At 39.6% G+C, this 19028-nt stretch overlaps 2 protein-coding genes across 5 annotated transcripts in view; one reads left to right on the forward strand and one right to left on the reverse strand.

Annotated features, from left to right (window-relative positions):
* DNAL1 (dynein axonemal light chain 1) overlaps nucleotides 1–4785 on the forward strand; it is a 28098-nt gene extending 23313 nt beyond the window's left edge. The window contains exon 10 of one of the 2 annotated variants that reach the window (XM_061611257.1): nucleotides 4765–4785. The gene's annotated coding sequence lies outside the window, so the exon portion shown is untranslated. Of the gene's footprint in view, nucleotides 1–2236; nucleotides 2586–4764 lie in introns of those variants that run through there. The other variant, XM_061611256.1, reaches the window with a different exon arrangement.
* A 5564-nt stretch (nucleotides 4786–10349) lies between these two features.
* MIDEAS (mitotic deacetylase associated SANT domain protein) overlaps nucleotides 10350–19028 on the reverse strand; it is an 85103-nt gene continuing 76424 nt past the window's right edge. For all 3 annotated transcript variants that reach the window (XM_061611263.1, XM_061611262.1, XM_061611264.1), the window contains one exon: nucleotides 10350–17038. In XM_061611263.1, coding sequence (XP_061467247.1) covers nucleotides 16816–17038 — 223 coding nt within the window. In that variant the 3' untranslated portion in view covers nucleotides 10350–16815. The remainder of the gene's footprint in view (nucleotides 17039–19028) is intronic.

Below are 19028 nucleotides of genomic sequence, written 5' to 3' on the forward strand. Positions count from 1 at the left end.
GCTGCCCTTAAATATGATTGTTCAGAAGCCAGCATTTCCCATAACTTGCTCTGTAAATGTTACTGGAAACATAGTGGTTGTGCACATCTTGTGAAGTGATGTAAGATTTAGGGCTAGGAGCAGAACAGATGAGCAACAAATAAAATTAGCAAAACAAGTCTCTTTAAGTCTTGGTGCTAAGCTTTCCCAAAGTAACACATTCTTAAACTCCTACTGACAGCTGATGTTTTTTGGTGGAGATTAGCTGGACAAATTAGTTCTCAGTCCAGAATGTTATTGCTGCTCAGGTTCAAGCTACCATTGTTTGTGGAAAAGATGCCCATATTACCCAGCTGTCTGCATCTGATCTGCTTTTACATAAGTGATTTAGAGAAAACCAAGGAGGCTGAATAGAGGAAAACAGAGAAATCTAAGATAGTTGGCATTATTTTTATATAACTTTAAGAAAAACATGCCTTTTTTGCCTTGCGTGGTCATAGTTGAAAGCCAGAAAAGTTTTTTTTTCACTCCTATTGGTCTGCTCTGTTACTCAGGTTCAGCATTGTATATTGATATTTGTGAAATATAACTGATATTTGTAGAAATACTACGTAACAATAATGCTAAACTATCCAGACCAAAACTCACATTTGATGTGATTTTGGCTTGTCCTAGTAAAAAATTGTAATGTATTTCCATGCACATTGTTCTTTTTCCTCCCAGAACTTAGAAACTTTTTGTTTCTAAATAATGCTGAATATGCACTGCTACACTCATGCATGTATAAACATCACCATAAATTTGGTGCAGTGTGTTGGAAAAGATGGGAGAAGAGGGAACCGAAATGATTTCACCAGGATTAGTTACTACTTAATAAATTGTCAGGAGTTATCAAGACATCTCATGAATAGACACACAGGTGCAGTGGTGTAAGTTCAGCACACAATTTGAGAAAAAATTGTCACAGTGCAGAATGAGGGCAGGAGAGCAAGATATTTTTCTCCAGGCTAAGCAAGGTTTTTAAAAGTTCAAGCTTTTTGTGAGGGGATAGGGAAGCAGTGCATGAAACATACTCCGGAATACAGCATGGGGTGTAGATGGCAACAGCTTCTAATGCAAACAGTTATCAATAGTAGCTGCCATTATAGAAATGCATTTTCTTAAGGTTCCCAACAAACAGCAAGGTTGGCTTTCCTTTATTTTGATACTGAAATGTCTCGTGTGCAAGTGAGATGAAGATTTAATCAATGGCGTATACTCCAATTCAGCTGCCTTCAGAAGGAAGGGGAAGATAATTTTAACAGGCGGAATTTTGAGTTGAACTATTTAAAGACTTGAGGGTCAGTGAAAGATCATTATTAAGATGCTTGGATGCTGTATCTTTCTGAAATTTGCCAAGCATACATTAAATATCCTGTGTAAAGAAAGCTAAGAGCATGCATACAATTGGTCGAGAAAAACAGTTCTAGCAATGGCATTTGACATCTTTGGAGATAGTCAGGATGAGCTTTTCCCTGTTTCCTGGCTTCCTTAGGACTGTTCCACACTGCAAAAAGATGGATCCTCATGTTTCCACAGTGCACCTGTGTCTTTTTCCCTACAACATTTGAATGGGAGACATATACATGCAAACATACAAAGAACATGGTCTGGAGCCTAATTTCCCAACTGCATGCACATATCTACCATTTAAACTTTACAGAAACAACATGGCCAACATGGTGTGGAAATGCAGGGTGGGACCCCTCTTTTTTTCTAAGTCCTTCATACAGTGAGTGTCAGGAGTGCAGTCTGCAATCTCATGGAGGTCATAGACCTATAAAAGCTACATCTTGCAACAGAATGGTGAAACTGTCATCTAATAGGTAGAGTTAGGAAAGTGGTCTAAGATCCTCTAGACATAAGCCAAGCATCAGGTTGATCTGACATTACTGTCAAATTATTCCAAAGGAATTGGTACATTAGAAGAATCTTCACTTGTCATAAGAGGTTACATGTAGGTGAAAAGGAGCTGCCATTTCTTGTTGAATTGATTATTTTTACTATTGTGGAAAAAATCAAAAAGTCAATTGCCAAAATAAAAAGGGGCGTTTAAAAAAAAAGATTTGCACTTTAAATTTATGCACTGGATTTTGGTGAAAAGTAAAGTAAGTGGTTAGCAGCTGCTATGAGGCGGTTCAGAGAAAATGGTTGCAGGGTAGAGCAACAAATTAAAAAGGTTTTCTTTCTGAGTTTGAACTATCTTGTCTTTCCACAGCCCTTGCAATTATTTCGCCTATATTGGTGAACATGGATGAAAGGAACATGGATGAAAGCTCTTAAGCACTGATCTTGTTGGAAATAGGGTGGCTTATGTTAAACTTATTTAATTGAAGTTTACTAAATTTAAAACATATTGACATCAAATCTAGAGAGGTCTTGCTTCCCAGTCTATCTATCTGCAAGCAGGTACTATACATTTATACAAAGGTGTCAAAGGACAATTGAAGTAGGCAGTTCTCACTTGTTGACCATTATGGCTCCATTAGAAGACTCTGCTTTTTAAACACCTACCATGGTGATAACCTTTTTTATACAGTGTAATTCTATAGCATATTGTCACACTTTGTCAAGTTATTTAACTCTTTTGTGAAACTTATTCAAAATTGTAATAAATATTTTATACAAAGGAAGATCTGGGCTATCATTTGTACTAGTGAATTGTTCAGTAATAACCCTGCACTCAGGTTGGCAGTAAGAAAAAGGATTCATTCCGGAGTATCCCTGAAACTGAGTTACAGACAACTGTGAAAACATAATTGTTGGCTTCATCTCCTCTTGTAGACATTAATATAAGCATCTGCCACATCAACAGTATGAATCAATGGCCTGCAACTTTAATACCAAAGTCAAGAAATTACTCCGAATAAATCTGGCACTAACAATATGAAGTTCCAAGACTAATCCTAGTAGTAGAGTTCTGTGAATGATGGCATTTTTAAAATCTAACATTCCAAAAGAGACTGAGATCACTGCCTTATCATGCAGTACACACAAACTCCTCCTGTTCTATTATTTACCAGCTGTTTTAATGCTGCATGGTGCAGCTTAGAGTACAAGAGACTGTTTCTTGTCCTTTTTAGTTTCTTGTCCTGAATTTAGTAACGCTGTGAGTATTTTCACTTTAAATTGTATTTAATACTGGCTGCCAATTAGCTACTGAGCTATATACAAGGATTTACTGCTGACGTATAAAGCCTTATATGGTTCTGGACTAGGGTATCTGAGAAGCCACCTTTCCCCCTACACCCCACCTGGTTCGCTTAAATCTGTTAAGGAAGAACTGGTGCTGGTGCTATAGCCCTGCAGTAAAGCATGCTGTGACTAGAGCACATGCTTGTGGTTCCATTTCTCTGGACTTCTCTTCCCTAAGAGGTGGAGCAAGCCCCAAAATTGTTATATTTTGATGTTTGTTGAAAACTTTTAAGCCTTCCCAAATTACTCTATTTTATTTATGCTGTTTTTAATTCTTGTTGGGTTTTATGTCTTAACACTGTTTTATTATCTTTATTTTTTATATTTTATTTTGGTACACCGCTCGCATATTCTCTGAATGTAGAGTGGTTTGTAAGTTCTGAAATAAAAATAAATAAAACAAATTTTCCTTATACCTAGGGATACTCACACACTGAACTAAGAATTCAGTGTGTGATCATTCCTAGGTATGCAAACTAAAATATTCCAACATTAGGGTTTCTATTTACATACAATGAGCCCTGTTCCTGATCCTCACCAAAAGAATTTAAGATTAAGCTTTTTCTGGCTGTGGGGTTAAGTGATGCATAAGGTATCATGAGCTAAACTACTCTTATGCTAAAAACACAGGACCAGGGTCAGAAGACAAGAGAGGTGATTGTGGAGGAAAAGTTGGTAATCCTCATTCATTAATTGCCATGTTCTTGTCTGATTTTCCTAGGAGAGTTTGTGTAGAATGGGGCTTCCCCATCGCCACCCCTTGAAGTCCGGTGATTATAGAAGGAAAAATAATAGTGCTACAGACATAGGTAGACCATCATGAATAGTATCTTCTGCACATGAGGTAGGCTAGGTTGAGAAGAAATTAATCGCCAGGCAGCTGAAATTATTGTTGATTTCTGTTGATATAGCAGGACCTGAGTGCAAGAGCACTCTCCCCTCCTGTGGCTTCCGGCAACTAGTTTTCAGAAGCATACTGCCTCTGACTATGGTGGCAGAGCACAGCCATCATGGCTAGTACCCGTTGATAGCCTTAACCTCTATGAGTTTGTCTAATCTTTTAAAGCCATTCAAGTTGGTGGCCATCACTGCCTCTTTTGGAAGCAAATTCCATAGTTTAACTGTGCACTGCATTAAGAAGTACTTTCTTTTGTCCTGAATCTTTCAACATTTAGCTTCATTGAATGTCCACAAGTTCTAGTGTTATGAGAGGAGAAAACCTCTGTATCAACTCTCTCCATGCCATGCATAATTTTATACACTTCTGTCATGGCGTCTCTTGACTCACCTTTTTTTCTAAACGAAAAAGCCCCAAATGCTGCAACCTTTCCTTCCAGGGGAGTCGCTCCATCCCCTTGATCATTCTCATTGCCCTTTTTGGAACCTTTTCCAAGTCTACAATATCCTTTTTGTGGTGAGGTGACCAGAACTGTACACAGTATTCCAAATGCGGCCGCACCATAGGTTTATACAATGACTTTATGATAGCAGCAGTTTTATTTTCAATACCTTTCCTAATGATGCCTAGCATGGAATTTGCCTTTTTCACAGTTGCTGCACACTGGGTTGACATCTTCATCAAGGTATCAACTGCGACCCCAAGGTCTTGTTTCTGGTCAGTCACTGCCAGGTCAGTCTCCATAAGCATATATGTGAAATTAAGATTTTTTTTGCTCCAGTATGCATAACATTACACTTGTTTACATTGAATTTCATTGGCCATTTTACTGCACATTCACTCAGTTTGGAAAAGTTGTTTTGGAGCTCTCTGCAATCTCTTTTTGTTTTAACCCTGGACAATTTAGTATCATCAGCAACCTTGGCCACCTCACTGCTCACCACTAACATCTTGTGTACAGATGGCCTAAGGGGCCATTGTTGAAGGCTACATGTGTGGAAGAAGGGACCTGCCTCCTACTTGTGAAAGGGTCACAACTGCAAAGTATGTGCTGTAGATACACTTGAAATCCTAACAACTTAGCTGATTCACCGTTGGAGAGCATTGTGAAACCTTGAGGTGACAGACAGAGTATATTAGGTCTTTGCAAGCATACTTACTATGGGAACGTATCTGCTTTTGATTCACGTGTTTGTTGAGACAGACTGTCTTTACCAGACATTTTAATAAATACATTTAGTTGCTATAAAACATAAGGCATTCAAGGTTGGCAATTTAAACATGGAGAAAAGGGAAGGTCCTACCTGTAATGTGAGAGCCAGTGTGGTGTAGTGGTTAAGGTGTTGGACTACGAGCTGGGAGACCAGGGTTTGAATCCCCACACAGCCATGACGCTCACTGGGTGACCTTGGGCCAGTCACTGCCTCTCAGCCTCAGAGGAAGGCAATGGTAAACCACCTCTAAATACCAGTTACCATGAAAATCCTGTTCATAGGGTCGCCCATAAGTCGGAATCGACTTGAAGGCAGTCCATTATTGTCCACAGATCAAGGACACAATTTAGTTATGATTAATTTATATAACTTCATTTGCTTTTTAAAGTTTTACACTACTCTTCAGCTACTTCCAAAGAGCAATAATAAATCAATTCCTCTTCTTATGCAAACCATTTAAAAAGCATAACCCAAAAGGAAAAGGCACTGGGAGAGAGGAGGGAAAGAAAAGCAAACTCAGGCAAGAGTTCTTAATTACAAAGTTCTTACAATTATCAGCCAGAATAGAAATGGTGCAAGTAGAGTGTCATGGAGCCCCTCTGTGTGCACCCACCCTGTCACCTATGGCTCCGACCTCCACACTGCTTTTGAGCATCTAACTCGGGTGGGGGCAAAAATACCTACAGCCTTCAGGCTTTTGTCCTGGGAACTAGGAACCTGCTGTCCCTGGTTGGACAAACCTTGCAGTGTATTGCCAGAGCGCCTGGCTTGTGGGAGGTAAACCATAGTGAGCTGTTCTAAAGCTATCAGCCAACCTCCAGTATTCAAAATGATAAGTTTTTTTAAAAGTAATTATTAAGGAATACATAAGCAAAGTACAAGATAAAATCAAACATAAGCTGAACACCAGGCTAGATTAACAGTGTGAGCTGAACAAGCTATGACTTTCACCTTGCATACCTGGCAAATGCATGGATCCAAGATGTGCCAATGATTAGAACAAATCATTTCACCTATGTCTTACAGAGGGGGTGGGTGCGGAGCCCAACCGTTTGGAACAGGCCATGGGACAGCTATGAGACATGTGACCTACACAGGAAACCTTTGTAGATTGATGCTTGGGGGCTATTTCACTATGCCCAGAGAGCAGAAGAAATGTAAGTTGGAAGGACTGCCTCGGTTTCCTGTCAGATTTAACTAAAGTGACAACAATATTTATTTATTACATTTATACCCCGCCTTTCTTTCACCCTGGAACCCAAGGGGCATATATGTGGTTCCCAGGGGGTCTCCCATCCAGGCACTGACCGGACCCAGAACTGCTTAGCTTCAGTAAGGTAGTGGCCTCACGTGCCTTCAGACCATGGCCTGGGATCAGTCGTGGGAAGAGGTGGAGGGGTGATTTTTATGTGCCTATGCCGACTTTGAACAATAAGACTTTAGTCTAATGCAGGAGTGGGGAACCTCTGGCCTCTAGACCTAATTATGACCAGCATGGGCCCCAGTTTGGCTTGCAAAGCCATTTATCCGAACCACAGCCACCTGATGTCAGCTCCAAAGAAAAAATTGAGTGTTTAAAGGGAGCTCCCAATTGTTCCTTTGCAAGCAAGGCTTGCTGGCAGCACTGATCAGACAGCAAGCCCTACTGGGATAGGCTGCACCAGGGAGTCCACAATTAGCACTGAAAGCCAGCCCCTTTGAAGGTGCACCATCAGCATCAGAAGAGTTTCCTGTGAGCCCCCCTTTGTCCATTTGCAGCCATTTTAATTCAAACTGCCTGTAAATTGTCACTTTTCCATGGCAGACAGCTTGCCTACAATCAAAGTGAGGCTTGCAGCAAAACCCTTTGAAGATGTGCTGTCTGCGCCAGTTAGTTGGCACTGTAAGTGATCTTTTAAATTGTTCCCTGATGTCATAATGATGTCAGGTAATTGACAGGTGGGTGGCCCACCAGCATGGGGGAAGTTGGGCTCCAGCCCACTAGATGGAAAAGTTTCCCCGGATCTAGTCTAAGCAATGTTGTGGATGGATAGGCTTGGGTTCAAGTTGGCCTTTCTGAGAGAGATGGGAGCCAAAATTGGCTGGTATTTCAGCAGAGCTGGTGGCCTGTCCCTGCTTCCTTTCTCTCCCTCTGCTGTAGCCTGTTGACAAGTGAAAGCTGATGGTGGGGAGGAGCCTGATGGAGCCTTGTTTTGCTGGGTTATGTGCCAAGAAATCTGTGATGCATCACACACTAACTCGGAACTAAAATGCACGATTTGCCCTGCATGGTTAACATGTAATGACTGCATTTATATAAACTATGCATAGAGCCAACAAGTGATGAAGCAATCAACTTGGCAAAGTGGATGATGGCAGGAGAGTTAGGCGTCACCTTTGGAATTCAGGTGAAACTTCCCCGAGAGGTTCATCTGGCACCAACCTTATTTTTCTGTTAGGTGCCACTCAAAAATATATTTTTCCGTTTAATTTCTGTTTTATGCTGCTTTTATTATTATCATTTTGTTGCAACTTGTTTGTTAGCACAATTTGTTTTATTGCTGAAGAGTGGTGAACGGATAATTTAAATAAAATAAATACATGCTCTGTCTCCTCACATTAAGGTAGAGTGTTGGAGGGGAGGAGTGGTAAACGAGGGATGCTTTATCCTTCCTCCGTAGCCCTCTGCGTCAGCTTCTCTCCTCTAAAACCAGAAATAAGCCCAGGGCAGGGAGCAGCCAATTCTTTACACCAGATAATTGGCTGGTATGGGGAGGAGAGTCTTCCTCCTGCCCCTTGCTGGTTCTGCCCCGCAATTCTGCCCCCTGCCATTGTTGTGGTATAGCTTAGCAAATGCTACATTTTTAAAAAGATGTGCTTGCCAAGGCAGTGTGCGGTTCCATCCTCAAGAGAGCAACTTCATCAAGGTTTTGTCTATCTCAGCGCTGTAGAACATTTATACTCTCTTTGTAGCTAGCTAGTGATTGACTGCTCATCTAGCCACAGCTAAGCAGGTGGTTTTAAGAAGCCCCAACATTAGTGTAGAGAATCTTTATTCAATCCAAGCACTGTTGTGCTTACTGCTCAAGCCTAGTTTTAATTGGTTCATCACCAACCCACCTAGAGTAAGGTAATACTACTTCTTAGTGAATTACTACCTATTTGTGGATTTTAAAGAGATTGTAGCCACTGACTATGAACAAACAATAAGCCCTGTATAACAAAGTGCAGAAGAAAGGCCCCACTGGATGTGAAGCCACAGAAACACAGCATTTCATAGGAAGCAACAGTAAACATAATAAAAATAAAAATTGGCACTTGCTGTTACAGACTAGCATAGGTCCTCCCAGCAAACAAAGCTGGCTCTGTTCACAGATCTCAGAATTCAGTTTCAGCAAAAGGGCAAGTGAACATAGCTCTTAAGCAAAAATGGGGAAAATAATGTTAAAGCTCTAATGAAAAATTATTCCAGTATTAACAGTTATGTTAATTAGCATTCCTACTTCAGTCATGTATCAATATAATAAATGTTCTGAGGTGAATGTGAATGAAATGGAGACCCTTATATCCAGAGCTATGCATTCCAGTGTTCTCTAGAGATTTTTTCCTTTAATTTCAAGTGCAAAAGGATCTTCACCATGCATCCCTTAAGTACCCGGCAATATATGATTGAGTAGTATACAAACACTTAAAATACAAAGTTTCCCCTTCTACTGAAGTAAATGAAGATCCACTTGTAGGTTGTCCACTGGGGCTCCCGTGTCAAGGAACCACTTGGTGGAAAGCATTATTTAAGATTTAAAAAACTAATCCTTCTCAATTTTCATTTTGGGGTGATACCCTTGTTGTCTAGTCTCTTCAACTGCTTACCACTGTTTTACTGTCTTTCAAAATGGCTGTTGTGTTCATTTCTTTGTGCAAGACACTTCATGCAATCTAGATAGTTTTATTGTTCATGTGTGGAAAATTTAATAAGTATTTACAAAAAATCAACCATATGGAAGAACAAGTCTTGCTGCAGAAGAATCACAAGGGCTTCTGTAAAGGTTAGCCTTGCCTTACTAACCTTTAGAGGTCTCTGAGAGTGTCAAGAAGTGCATGGATAGTGATGATTGATTCCTGGGACTTTCAAAAAAACTTTAACAGAGTCCTTCACCAAAGACCAGCTTGGCAGAAACAGATATCTTGGATTGATAACTGGTTAAAGAACAGAAAGCAGAAAATATAAATGGATAGATAGTCCCTGCAATGAAGAGAGGACTTTTTAGTTTAGAAAAAAGTAGATTAAGTTGTTCTCCCTCTCATAATACTGGAAGCCGGGGGGGGGGGTGTCATCTCATTACAAAGAATAGTAGAAGTCAAAATGAAGTACTTCTTTACACAACACATAAACTATGGAATTTGCTCCCACAAGAGACAGGGATGACCACCAACCTGGATGGCTTTAAAAGAGGATTAAACAAATTCATGGAGGATAAGGCTATGACAGGCTAGTAGTCTTGATGACAATGTATTACCTCCATTGTTGGGAGCAGCATGCTTCTAAATACTACTTGCTGGGGAGCTTGAGTAGCAAAGTGCTAGTGCATTATATATGCTGATGGGCTGCCCATAAGCATCTGGTTGGCCGTAATATGAACAGCACTCTGGCCTAGTCTTATGTTTGACTTATTTGTTTCAGCAAGCTTTTTTTGTGATGGTATTCACCGATATGGACTACTGGCACCTTGCTTTTTGCTGCTCATGGCAACCATTTTGTGCTGGCACCCACAGGGCTTTTATTAAGGTTTGAGTACTGTCACATCTTCCCCCCTCAAAAAAAAGCATGCTGACACTATTTGTAAAGTATAAAGTTAATGATTAGTGTATGTTTTATTTAGTATCATAGTTCTACTTTTATTTGAATGCTGTGTTTTTTGTTTTTTATTGTAACCTGCCTTTGGCTCTCATGAGAGAAAGGACAAGATATTAAGAAAATCACAACAGAATGTGGCAAAAATAATGCAACAGAATCAAAACAGTTAGCAGGAAAGTAACACATACTCTTTGCAGCACACCAATCATGTTTAATTATGTCAAACAAAAAAAGCACCATCGTAGATGGAGGAAAAAAGTTTACCACCCTCTTATCTCAGAATATTCAATTAAAAAAACTTGTTACAAAAGTTGTTTTTAAACCTTATTTAATAAAAGGTTTAAAAAGAATACAATGGAACATTCAGAAGTAAATAAGTTACATGAGGACATTAAATCACATCAGCAAGACTTTAGTGTATTAATGTTTTGTAAAAAAAAAAGCACAAAAATAAATTGTCGGGTCTATCACATCTGTACATAAGAGGTATATAATATTTTTGTATGTACAATATTTTAATATGTAACAGTCTGTTCAAAAAGTGCAGCAAATACACAAAAGGCAGTTTCTGCATATTTGTTAAAATAAAAGCTCTATACTTTGATAAAAAGCATTTATACAATAATTACAAGGAGGCAGACTATTTCTGTACACCAAAAAAAACCACAAACTCCAGCATTACAAATTAAAACCGACTCAAGAAAAGCCAATTGGTACCAAATCTGAGCTTCTGGAGAACCACCATAAAACTTGGAAGATGCAAACAGAGGAAAAGGTGGTGTTAAAAAAGCACACACACAATTATATTTTACAAAAATATATCTTCACCTCTTTCTGAACATAAGCAGCTGGGCATTTTTATAGGTTCAGCTGTTGATATAAACCACATATTCCAGAAAGGGGATGGATGGGGGAAGAGAGGGAGAAAGGAGAAAATGTAAGCAGCTGGAGATTAGGGTGACAGCCTGACCAGCCAGCCTAAAAAAGTCCACTCATCTTAACACAGCTTGGGCAGGAATCCTGAGCAGCCCCACTGAAATGAAGGAAGCTGCACAGTCACAATGCCTGGAAAATTTCAGCTCTGCAATATAGTGGTAAATATTTGGGATTAAACAGACAGCTGAACCCAAGTGGATGGTTTTCAGATCAATTTTGAAGAAAAACAAACAATGGAAGCAGAAGCATTTGTGCTGTTTCCATCTCCTCCAAAATATTGAATTAATTCCTATGAAAGTGGTCACTAGAAGACCATTTGTGTAAACCTGCACTAGAGGAAAGAACTGTATGGGGAAAAGCCTTGGGAAACAAATAATTTTGATAAGTAGCAAAAAAGCGCTTAAAGAATAATACTCTGTGAGACACTAGATTACAACAGTGTTGTACACTCAAGATCTCTTGCTAGCAGGGGGAGAAATGGAAGCAAACCAAGAAGTATAAGGATAAACAGCCACCATATAACTTTCTGAAAAGCAGTTGGTTAGATTTGATTGGTTGGTTATGAACATTTCATAAAGATAGCAAGAAACATGGCGAGAATAGGCATCCTTATGGAATCAGCAAAAAAAAGGCTTTCCCATTGACTTGAAGGGACATTCATTTGCAGCTTTAACAATCTTATGCTTAACTGGATGTGCAATGCACCCCTAAGCATGTTTTCTAAGAACTAAATGCCACTGACCTGAGTAGGACTTATTCCCTAGTACTGGGCTTAGAATTGCAGCCTTAGGCACGCTCACCTGCATGCTTATCTGGTCCTTTATAGGACTTATTTCTGAGTAACACATGCATACGATGTGCTGTTAGGTATTATGAATAAAATGCTAATTAGCTAAAGTGATGTTCTAGAAATGCAGTTAAGCCAAGTAGTATTTGGCTAGCTCATCTGTTTGTCCAGTTGCTTTTTCAATAAAACGATGGACAGCAATCAGAAATTAAGATGTGTGCTGTAGCGTTCAATTCTTTTTAAAATTTCACTAGCCACCTTGCAAATGATTTTATATATTGTGCTGAATGTGAAACTGCAGCATGCAGCTCGGTTGCAATATATTGGGAAACTACAGTAGAGTTCCATCTAATCTCAAAAAAGTGTCTTCATAAACATGCTGTCATAGGATGTTGAATATTACACACCCAGCAGAAAGGCAGAGTGGGGATCCTGTTTCTACAAACCCATGACAACTCAAAAGTAGAGGCCACATCCATCATTCAATGTTTAGTAGGAAAAAAGGCCAATTTTGTAACCATGCCTATTAATCTAAATTTAGCATAAGAAGAATTCTAATCCAAGCTTTTAGATACCAGAGGCAAGCTGGTGAATGGCTGAATGAAAATAGCAGCCAGGTAACCAGCCAGGGAAGTATTTGGAAATCAGAAGAGACTTTGTTCCTACACCTTTTCAGGTCATTAAATGTGCCACAAATGATTAGCAAAGATGCCTAAGTGAACGGGTCAAATGTTGTGGGCTACTAGATTTTATAAACTTTTTGAAGAATTTTCTCATTTATGAGGACCTTACTGTAAAATACTTTCACTGACTAGGTTAATACACAGAAGTAGGATATCTCTGGTTTCTAAGATAACCTGAAACTCCACATGGAGACCACTGGCTATAAAATAATGTCTATTATATACAGACTGCAAAATGGAGAGAAATCAAAGTAGGTGGTCTTCAAAGTGAAGAACAGTTGCAATTATTTAAAGATGGCATTGATGATTTTAGAATCAAGCACTGCATCCAGCAATTAAGATACCACTGTCGATTTTCCACCCAGTATTTGAGTTTATTCTAAAACAGCAATCTTCTACCTTTTTAGATGTGACACACACTTGTCAATTTTTATCATGTATTTTGTATGATGGTAGTGTTGTTTTGACCAGCCTTAGGCTAGGCTGTAACCCAACATTTGAAGGCCAGTGTTTTAGAATACAGGAACCCTATTCTCATCTCTGTTTCATGCACCGAGTTTCATAATATGCATGTGTGGATCTCTTATCACACCAAGGTTCCCACTGCATGTATATCTCCCACATACATTTCTACACATGTAGAGAATGTTTTCATATTATGCTTATCACAAGGGACTGTGGGAAATAAATGCATAAGTCAGCATCAGGAAGCATAATAATGCTCCCCCATCCATGTGTTTGCTCTATGCTCATGAAAAGAAGATGAGAACAAGAGGTAAAGGCAATTCAGTTCTGCTTTTACCTAAAGGAGTACAGTCAATACTGATTTGTTCAATTGTATCCATAACCTAAGGCCAATCAAAAGCTATGAAATGGGATGTAGCTTTCAATGAATTTCCATTTATTTAAATCTGATTTAGTCATGGCTAACTTTACTGGATTTTGTCCCATGCCCTTGAAACAGACATGAATCAGGATTTACCCCCATATAAAACTAGCTTCCATTTTGTTACAACAAACAGCAGAACATTTAATTTTTTTCCCCTTTGACTGATGGGGATAATTTAATTGATTCATTTTTTATTATTCATATAATATGACTAAAATTTTAGAAGTCCCATTTATGGAGTCCCCTTTTTGTAGCCACAAAATGGGTCACAATGAAGCCTAAAGTGCTCTGTGCTGGATTGTGCCAACTGCATTTGGGACATATTTGTTAACTGATCCACATGCACACCTTTTTTCTTTCAAGAAAATGTCCACGGGCATTTTCTTCAATTTCAGAAAATATATTCTATTTCAACACAGAATATTGTTTTAATTTAGCTCCCCCTTTTAAGGCAGACTTTATTTTCTATACCAATAATATCATGGATTCATTTTCTAGACCTATTTCCCAGAGTATTAAAAGTGGGGGGGGGGGAAGAGACCCTGATCTTTACACAGCTTTCTAGTGAATATCTGAACAAAACTTTTTGAGCCTTTAGGCAGGAGTAAGTCCAGGCTATCTGCAAAAGAAAAAGATCCAATTAAAAGCCACACACCCCAGAATGTGCCACATTTAAAAAGGGGAAAATATACTTTCTTACTATTATGTATTGCAAAGATCTATAATCTGAAAGGAGAGGGAATAAAAACAAACATAGGAAGAGAGGAATGAGGAAAAGTGTCACATGCCTGAAGCTGTACAAAAAAGAACACACACAAATCTTGGCCCATCAGTTTGAGTTGGAAACTGCTTTTATGATGTGCTGGAAGGACTCACTTAAGAGTTCTAGCGGAATTTGCATTATTCTGTAACTAAAAAAGGTACAAATGCTTGTTTTCTTTAGCAGCATGGGAGTTTTTCCATTATGAAGCTGAACATGTTTTAAGTCATCTTATAAGGACTGAAGATTTATCAATCCATCTAGCTTAGTACTGTATCCTCTGACTGTTCCTTCCTAGCGCTGCCACCACAAAGTCTTAACTGGAGATGTCAGAGGTTGAACCTGGGAGCTTTGACTTGCAAAAGCATGCGCTGGGCTACCAAACTATAGGCCACCATAGTCCAAGCTGATGATCAGCAGAATCATACAGCCAGCACTTGGACTGTATCACTTCAGACTAAAGGTGAAGGATAAAACTCTCCTTCACTTTAAAATCCCAGCATAAAGAAAACTAGTCTATAATCCATTTCCAATATTATTTGCACTGTCTAGAAGATGTGTTTTTTAAAAAATATAGATGACAGCATTGAAATATACAATCCTGAGGCTATATTTTGAATACAGTCAAGTAAAAAACTGCACCATGTAAGAGTCTGTTGATCATGCAGCTCAGCTGAATGCATTCGGTAGCTGGTGGTATCAACAGCAACCTAGCAAAGTAAACGTGTCATGGCTTATTCATATTAACCCATTTCTTCAGAGGGAAGATATATTTCGATCTTCATTTGTTGATCACACTGCCACTGGTGATGGGAAGCAGGGATTTAAAGCCAACCTTTTCAATAACATCTATGTACACTTCTAGAAGTTGGTGGTTTCAGCAGTTTTCAGGAGATCCTGAAAACTGCCGAGACACAATCCCATTGTGACACACTCAAAGCTTCCACTGCAGAATGTTAATGCATTTTACAGAATTCTCAACATCTGAGCTTTCACAGCCTTCATGATTTTAGAATGGTAAACATCTCTAAACATATGTAGCTACTATCTGCTAACAACTAATGGGGATATACTGTCTTCTCTTTCACTGTTCTAGCCCTTGATTTTTTATTTAAGGTCAACATTCTTTTAAGAACAAGTAAAAACACAAATGTGACAACTGAAATGTGCAAATAAATTCAATTGTATTTGCATAATTAGGAGTTCCTATATCTGTGAACTCAGGAATTTTAGTATGGAATCCCAGATCTTCCTAGATATAATTTACAGATCTAGTCCTTGAACATTCGTAATCTTCTACCTAACTAGCTGCTGTACATTTGAGCAGCATTTTAACACACACGAGCAATAAACCAACACCACTACTAATGGCAATGTTTTAGTTTTCTGTCTCTGTCTCTACCAGTTGTTGACTCTGCAGCAGGAGAAGGGGATAGGGTACCTTCTCTTTGAGACAGATGCATCTTCTGCCCTGCTTCTTCTCCCACTGCAAGGTTGAAAACTGGTACTCTCATCTGCAGGAATGTGGAGATACCTTTCTATACAACGTAAGATGACAACTACAAACACTGCAGTTAATTGTGGCATATATGCCATTTAAATACTAACTTTTTCCCCACAGAGAAATCCTGGGGCACTATCACTGCAAATCTAGATTTCCCCTTCTCAGTATGCTTGATATCCTTGATTTTTTTAATGTCTTAGATCTACGGAGTGCTAATTGTAAACACTGTGAATTAAGGCTCTTCTTTAGTTGGTAAATGCTAAGGCCAGTAGTGTGGGTTGTCCAAGTGCATGTAGGAATGAATATATATATATATTCTTAAACCAGTCAAGTTACCCTGAGTATTCTCATATGGGTGTTTAAAAAAGGAAAACATGCAATGTTTATAACTGGAATCTTTTTTGAGTGGCTATTATTTTGTGGACCATCTGAAAAGGATCAAAAAGGAAAATAACCAACACCAAATCCAACTCACTTGGGTTACAGAACATGGCGGCTTCATGATAAAATCCAGAGGCATCTGTCACTTCTCAGCATATATACCACAGCAGTTGGGATTTATGAATTATCTACCCTCTTTACACAAAGTCAGACCATGGAGGAGAGAAAACATGTATTAGTTGGAGCCCTAACTAAGTTTTTCAATGAGTGTCAAAACTGCAAGGAACTCCTAGAGAAAAGTTAGAAAAAGCAAAATGGAAACAATTTTGGATGCTTTGCAGGTTTCTCTCTCTTCTCCCCACCCCTCTCTCTGATGTGGATGCCATGCCTAAGGCTTTTGGCCATGATTCCTGGTGAGCCCACGGAAGGGTGGCTTGAATTAAAGGAAAACTGGATTCCACGCCAGGATAATTTGTTCAGATAGGTACTGAAACATTTATAAATAAAATGATTCATAAAATTTTGATGTTCTTTAAAAAGTAGATTTTAAATCCCCTCTCTTTTAAAATCTACCAGTTGAACTCAGTCTGTGTCAGCAAGGCAAGTAAAGAAGTGGAAGCCAGAGGGCTGGGAGTCTGTTCAGATGAAGAATACAGGTGCAGATGCAAATACATCTCAAGGCCCAAAGGGTCCGTACGGCCTCCTCTGAGCCTCTGCTAGACCTCTCCGTCTTCATCTGAGCTGCTGCTGCTGCTGCTGCTCCCGCTGCTGCTTCCACTGTCACTGCTTTCCTCACGCTGAGCCCGGTTGCGAGCTGCTGCGGCTGCCTCTGCTGCCTCCGCCTCTTCCTTCTCTCGCTGCTTCAAAGCTGCTGCCTTTTTCTCTTGCTCAGCGTGGCTTTTCATGTGAGCGCTGCGGCTTTTCACCTTGTAGAAGACCCTGCAGACACATACAATGCAATTACTTACTCTAGCTCACCTTTGTTTTCCTTCTGAATTTGAGAGATTCACCTGCCTCTCCAATGTAAAAAGAAGCTGCTAACTTCCCCAAGCAAGGTCACCAGTGGAAAGTGCACTGTGGTCATTTTCTGCTCCCACTTGATGCTTGATGTATGTTCAGTGTTGGCCACTGGACAGGATAACATACTGAGTAAGAAGGCCTGGATAAAAATTGAATCTTCAGCTGCAGTATCTGTAGCAAAGCACCTTGTCCCTGTAGCACAGACTCCCATTTCCCAGCACTTATGATTGTCTTTAGCTATGCATTTTTATATAGCCAATGTACTAATTTAATCTGAGGCATAAGAGATGTTAAAAAGGTAGTACTAGCAACTGTGGACCTGGCTCCACTGCCTTGCTGGATCAGATTAATAGTGAATCCAAACCAGCATTTTGCCTCTGGCAGGGGCTGGTCAGATGCACTTAAAAGGCCCATCAAACAAGGCATGATGGAGATGGTTTTCCCATTTCTTCCTGGCATCTGATGATCAATGAACCTGGTAGCTTCCAGTCTTAGCTGTTATGCTAGTAGCCATTGTCAACATATCTTATATGAAGTCTTGAAAGAGAAAAAGGCTCATTTTATGAACTAAAACAAACCCTGAACAGGATGCACAGTTCCCAACTGACATTTTTGCATATTTCATATTCACAGTTTCCCTTGAGGCTTTGCTCAAAATTAATATCCCCAAAAGTTGAAAAGTTACCTATCTGAAAATGTCACTTGCTGTCCTGCTCTAATTCTTACATAATTCATTCAGATGCAATTATAACTATTATAGGAACAAGTCCAGGCAAGCCTCAAGCATGCACAATCTCTCTTCACCTCTTCCAGCATGACCACAAGGAGATCAGAAGCTTCCCAAAACCTGAGATTTTACGGGTGGGCCCGAGTGATGTCATGGGGGCGGGCCCGAGTGATGTCATTAAGCATGATACATTAAGCATCATTCACAGTTGCTTGGAGCATACAATTTTAAAAATATCTGATTGGAAATTAAGCTAGAAATCTTAGCTGAAAGATGGAGCCTGGGTAGGGAACATTTAATCTAGCCTACTTGCTTTCGGCAAGAAGGGTTTAAGTGCCTTCAGGCCAGGCCAGTCACCAGAGGACCACTGTAGGAAGAAAGGAGCCTAGTGTTGTGGAGATGTTAGATGGGAGCATTCAGGAGTAAAGATGGATGCCCCTGAAGGCTGCAATTCTAAACTCACTTACTAAGAGACTAAGCCCCATAGAACTCAACAGGACTTACTTCTGAGTAGATATAGTTTGGATTGTGCTGTTGGTAAACCTTGACTAGGGATCCTCTGCAAAGACATCCATATCCAAGCAGGGTTGGCAACCCCCTGCCTGGAATGCCCTGCCCTTATCTTTTAATGTGACTGCGCCAAACTTCTTTACAGATTTGACCCTTCACTTCAGAAAGAGGTCTGAGAAATGAGTAAGAGTCAGAAGATTCTCTACTCTTTCTGTCTACCCTGTGGGCTGCTATAAACTCACTTTGACAGCCAACCCAATTCCAGCGAGTAATAATTGACAGAGAGAAAACACACATGGTTTGGTCTACCTTCACAGGCAGCAGCTTTGGAACAACTACTGCAACCACACTTTCAAATATGTGAATTCTCTTTTACCACTATTTGGGCAAGAAACAAACTGCCATGCAACCGACAAGGTGCATCATCAATGGGTTTTAGGGGGTTGAGCTGAGCACATGCAACCACTGCTGTTGCTTCTATGGATTGAAGGGAGTGAGGTTGAAGGTAAATGAAATGCAAACAAAAAATGAAAAACAAAATACAGTGATGCTTTCCTAAATGCAATACCATACCAAACACAAGAAGATTCCTATGAGCAAGCCAGAGAACTTAGCATCCCACAACCAGTCAGGATTCATAACCAAAAACCAAAACTAAAAAAATCCTTGCAG

Source organism: Rhineura floridana, chromosome 2 (assembly GCF_030035675.1).
Source record: "Rhineura floridana isolate rRhiFlo1 chromosome 2, rRhiFlo1.hap2, whole genome shotgun sequence".
NCBI lineage: Eukaryota > Metazoa > Chordata > Lepidosauria > Squamata > Rhineuridae > Rhineura > Rhineura floridana.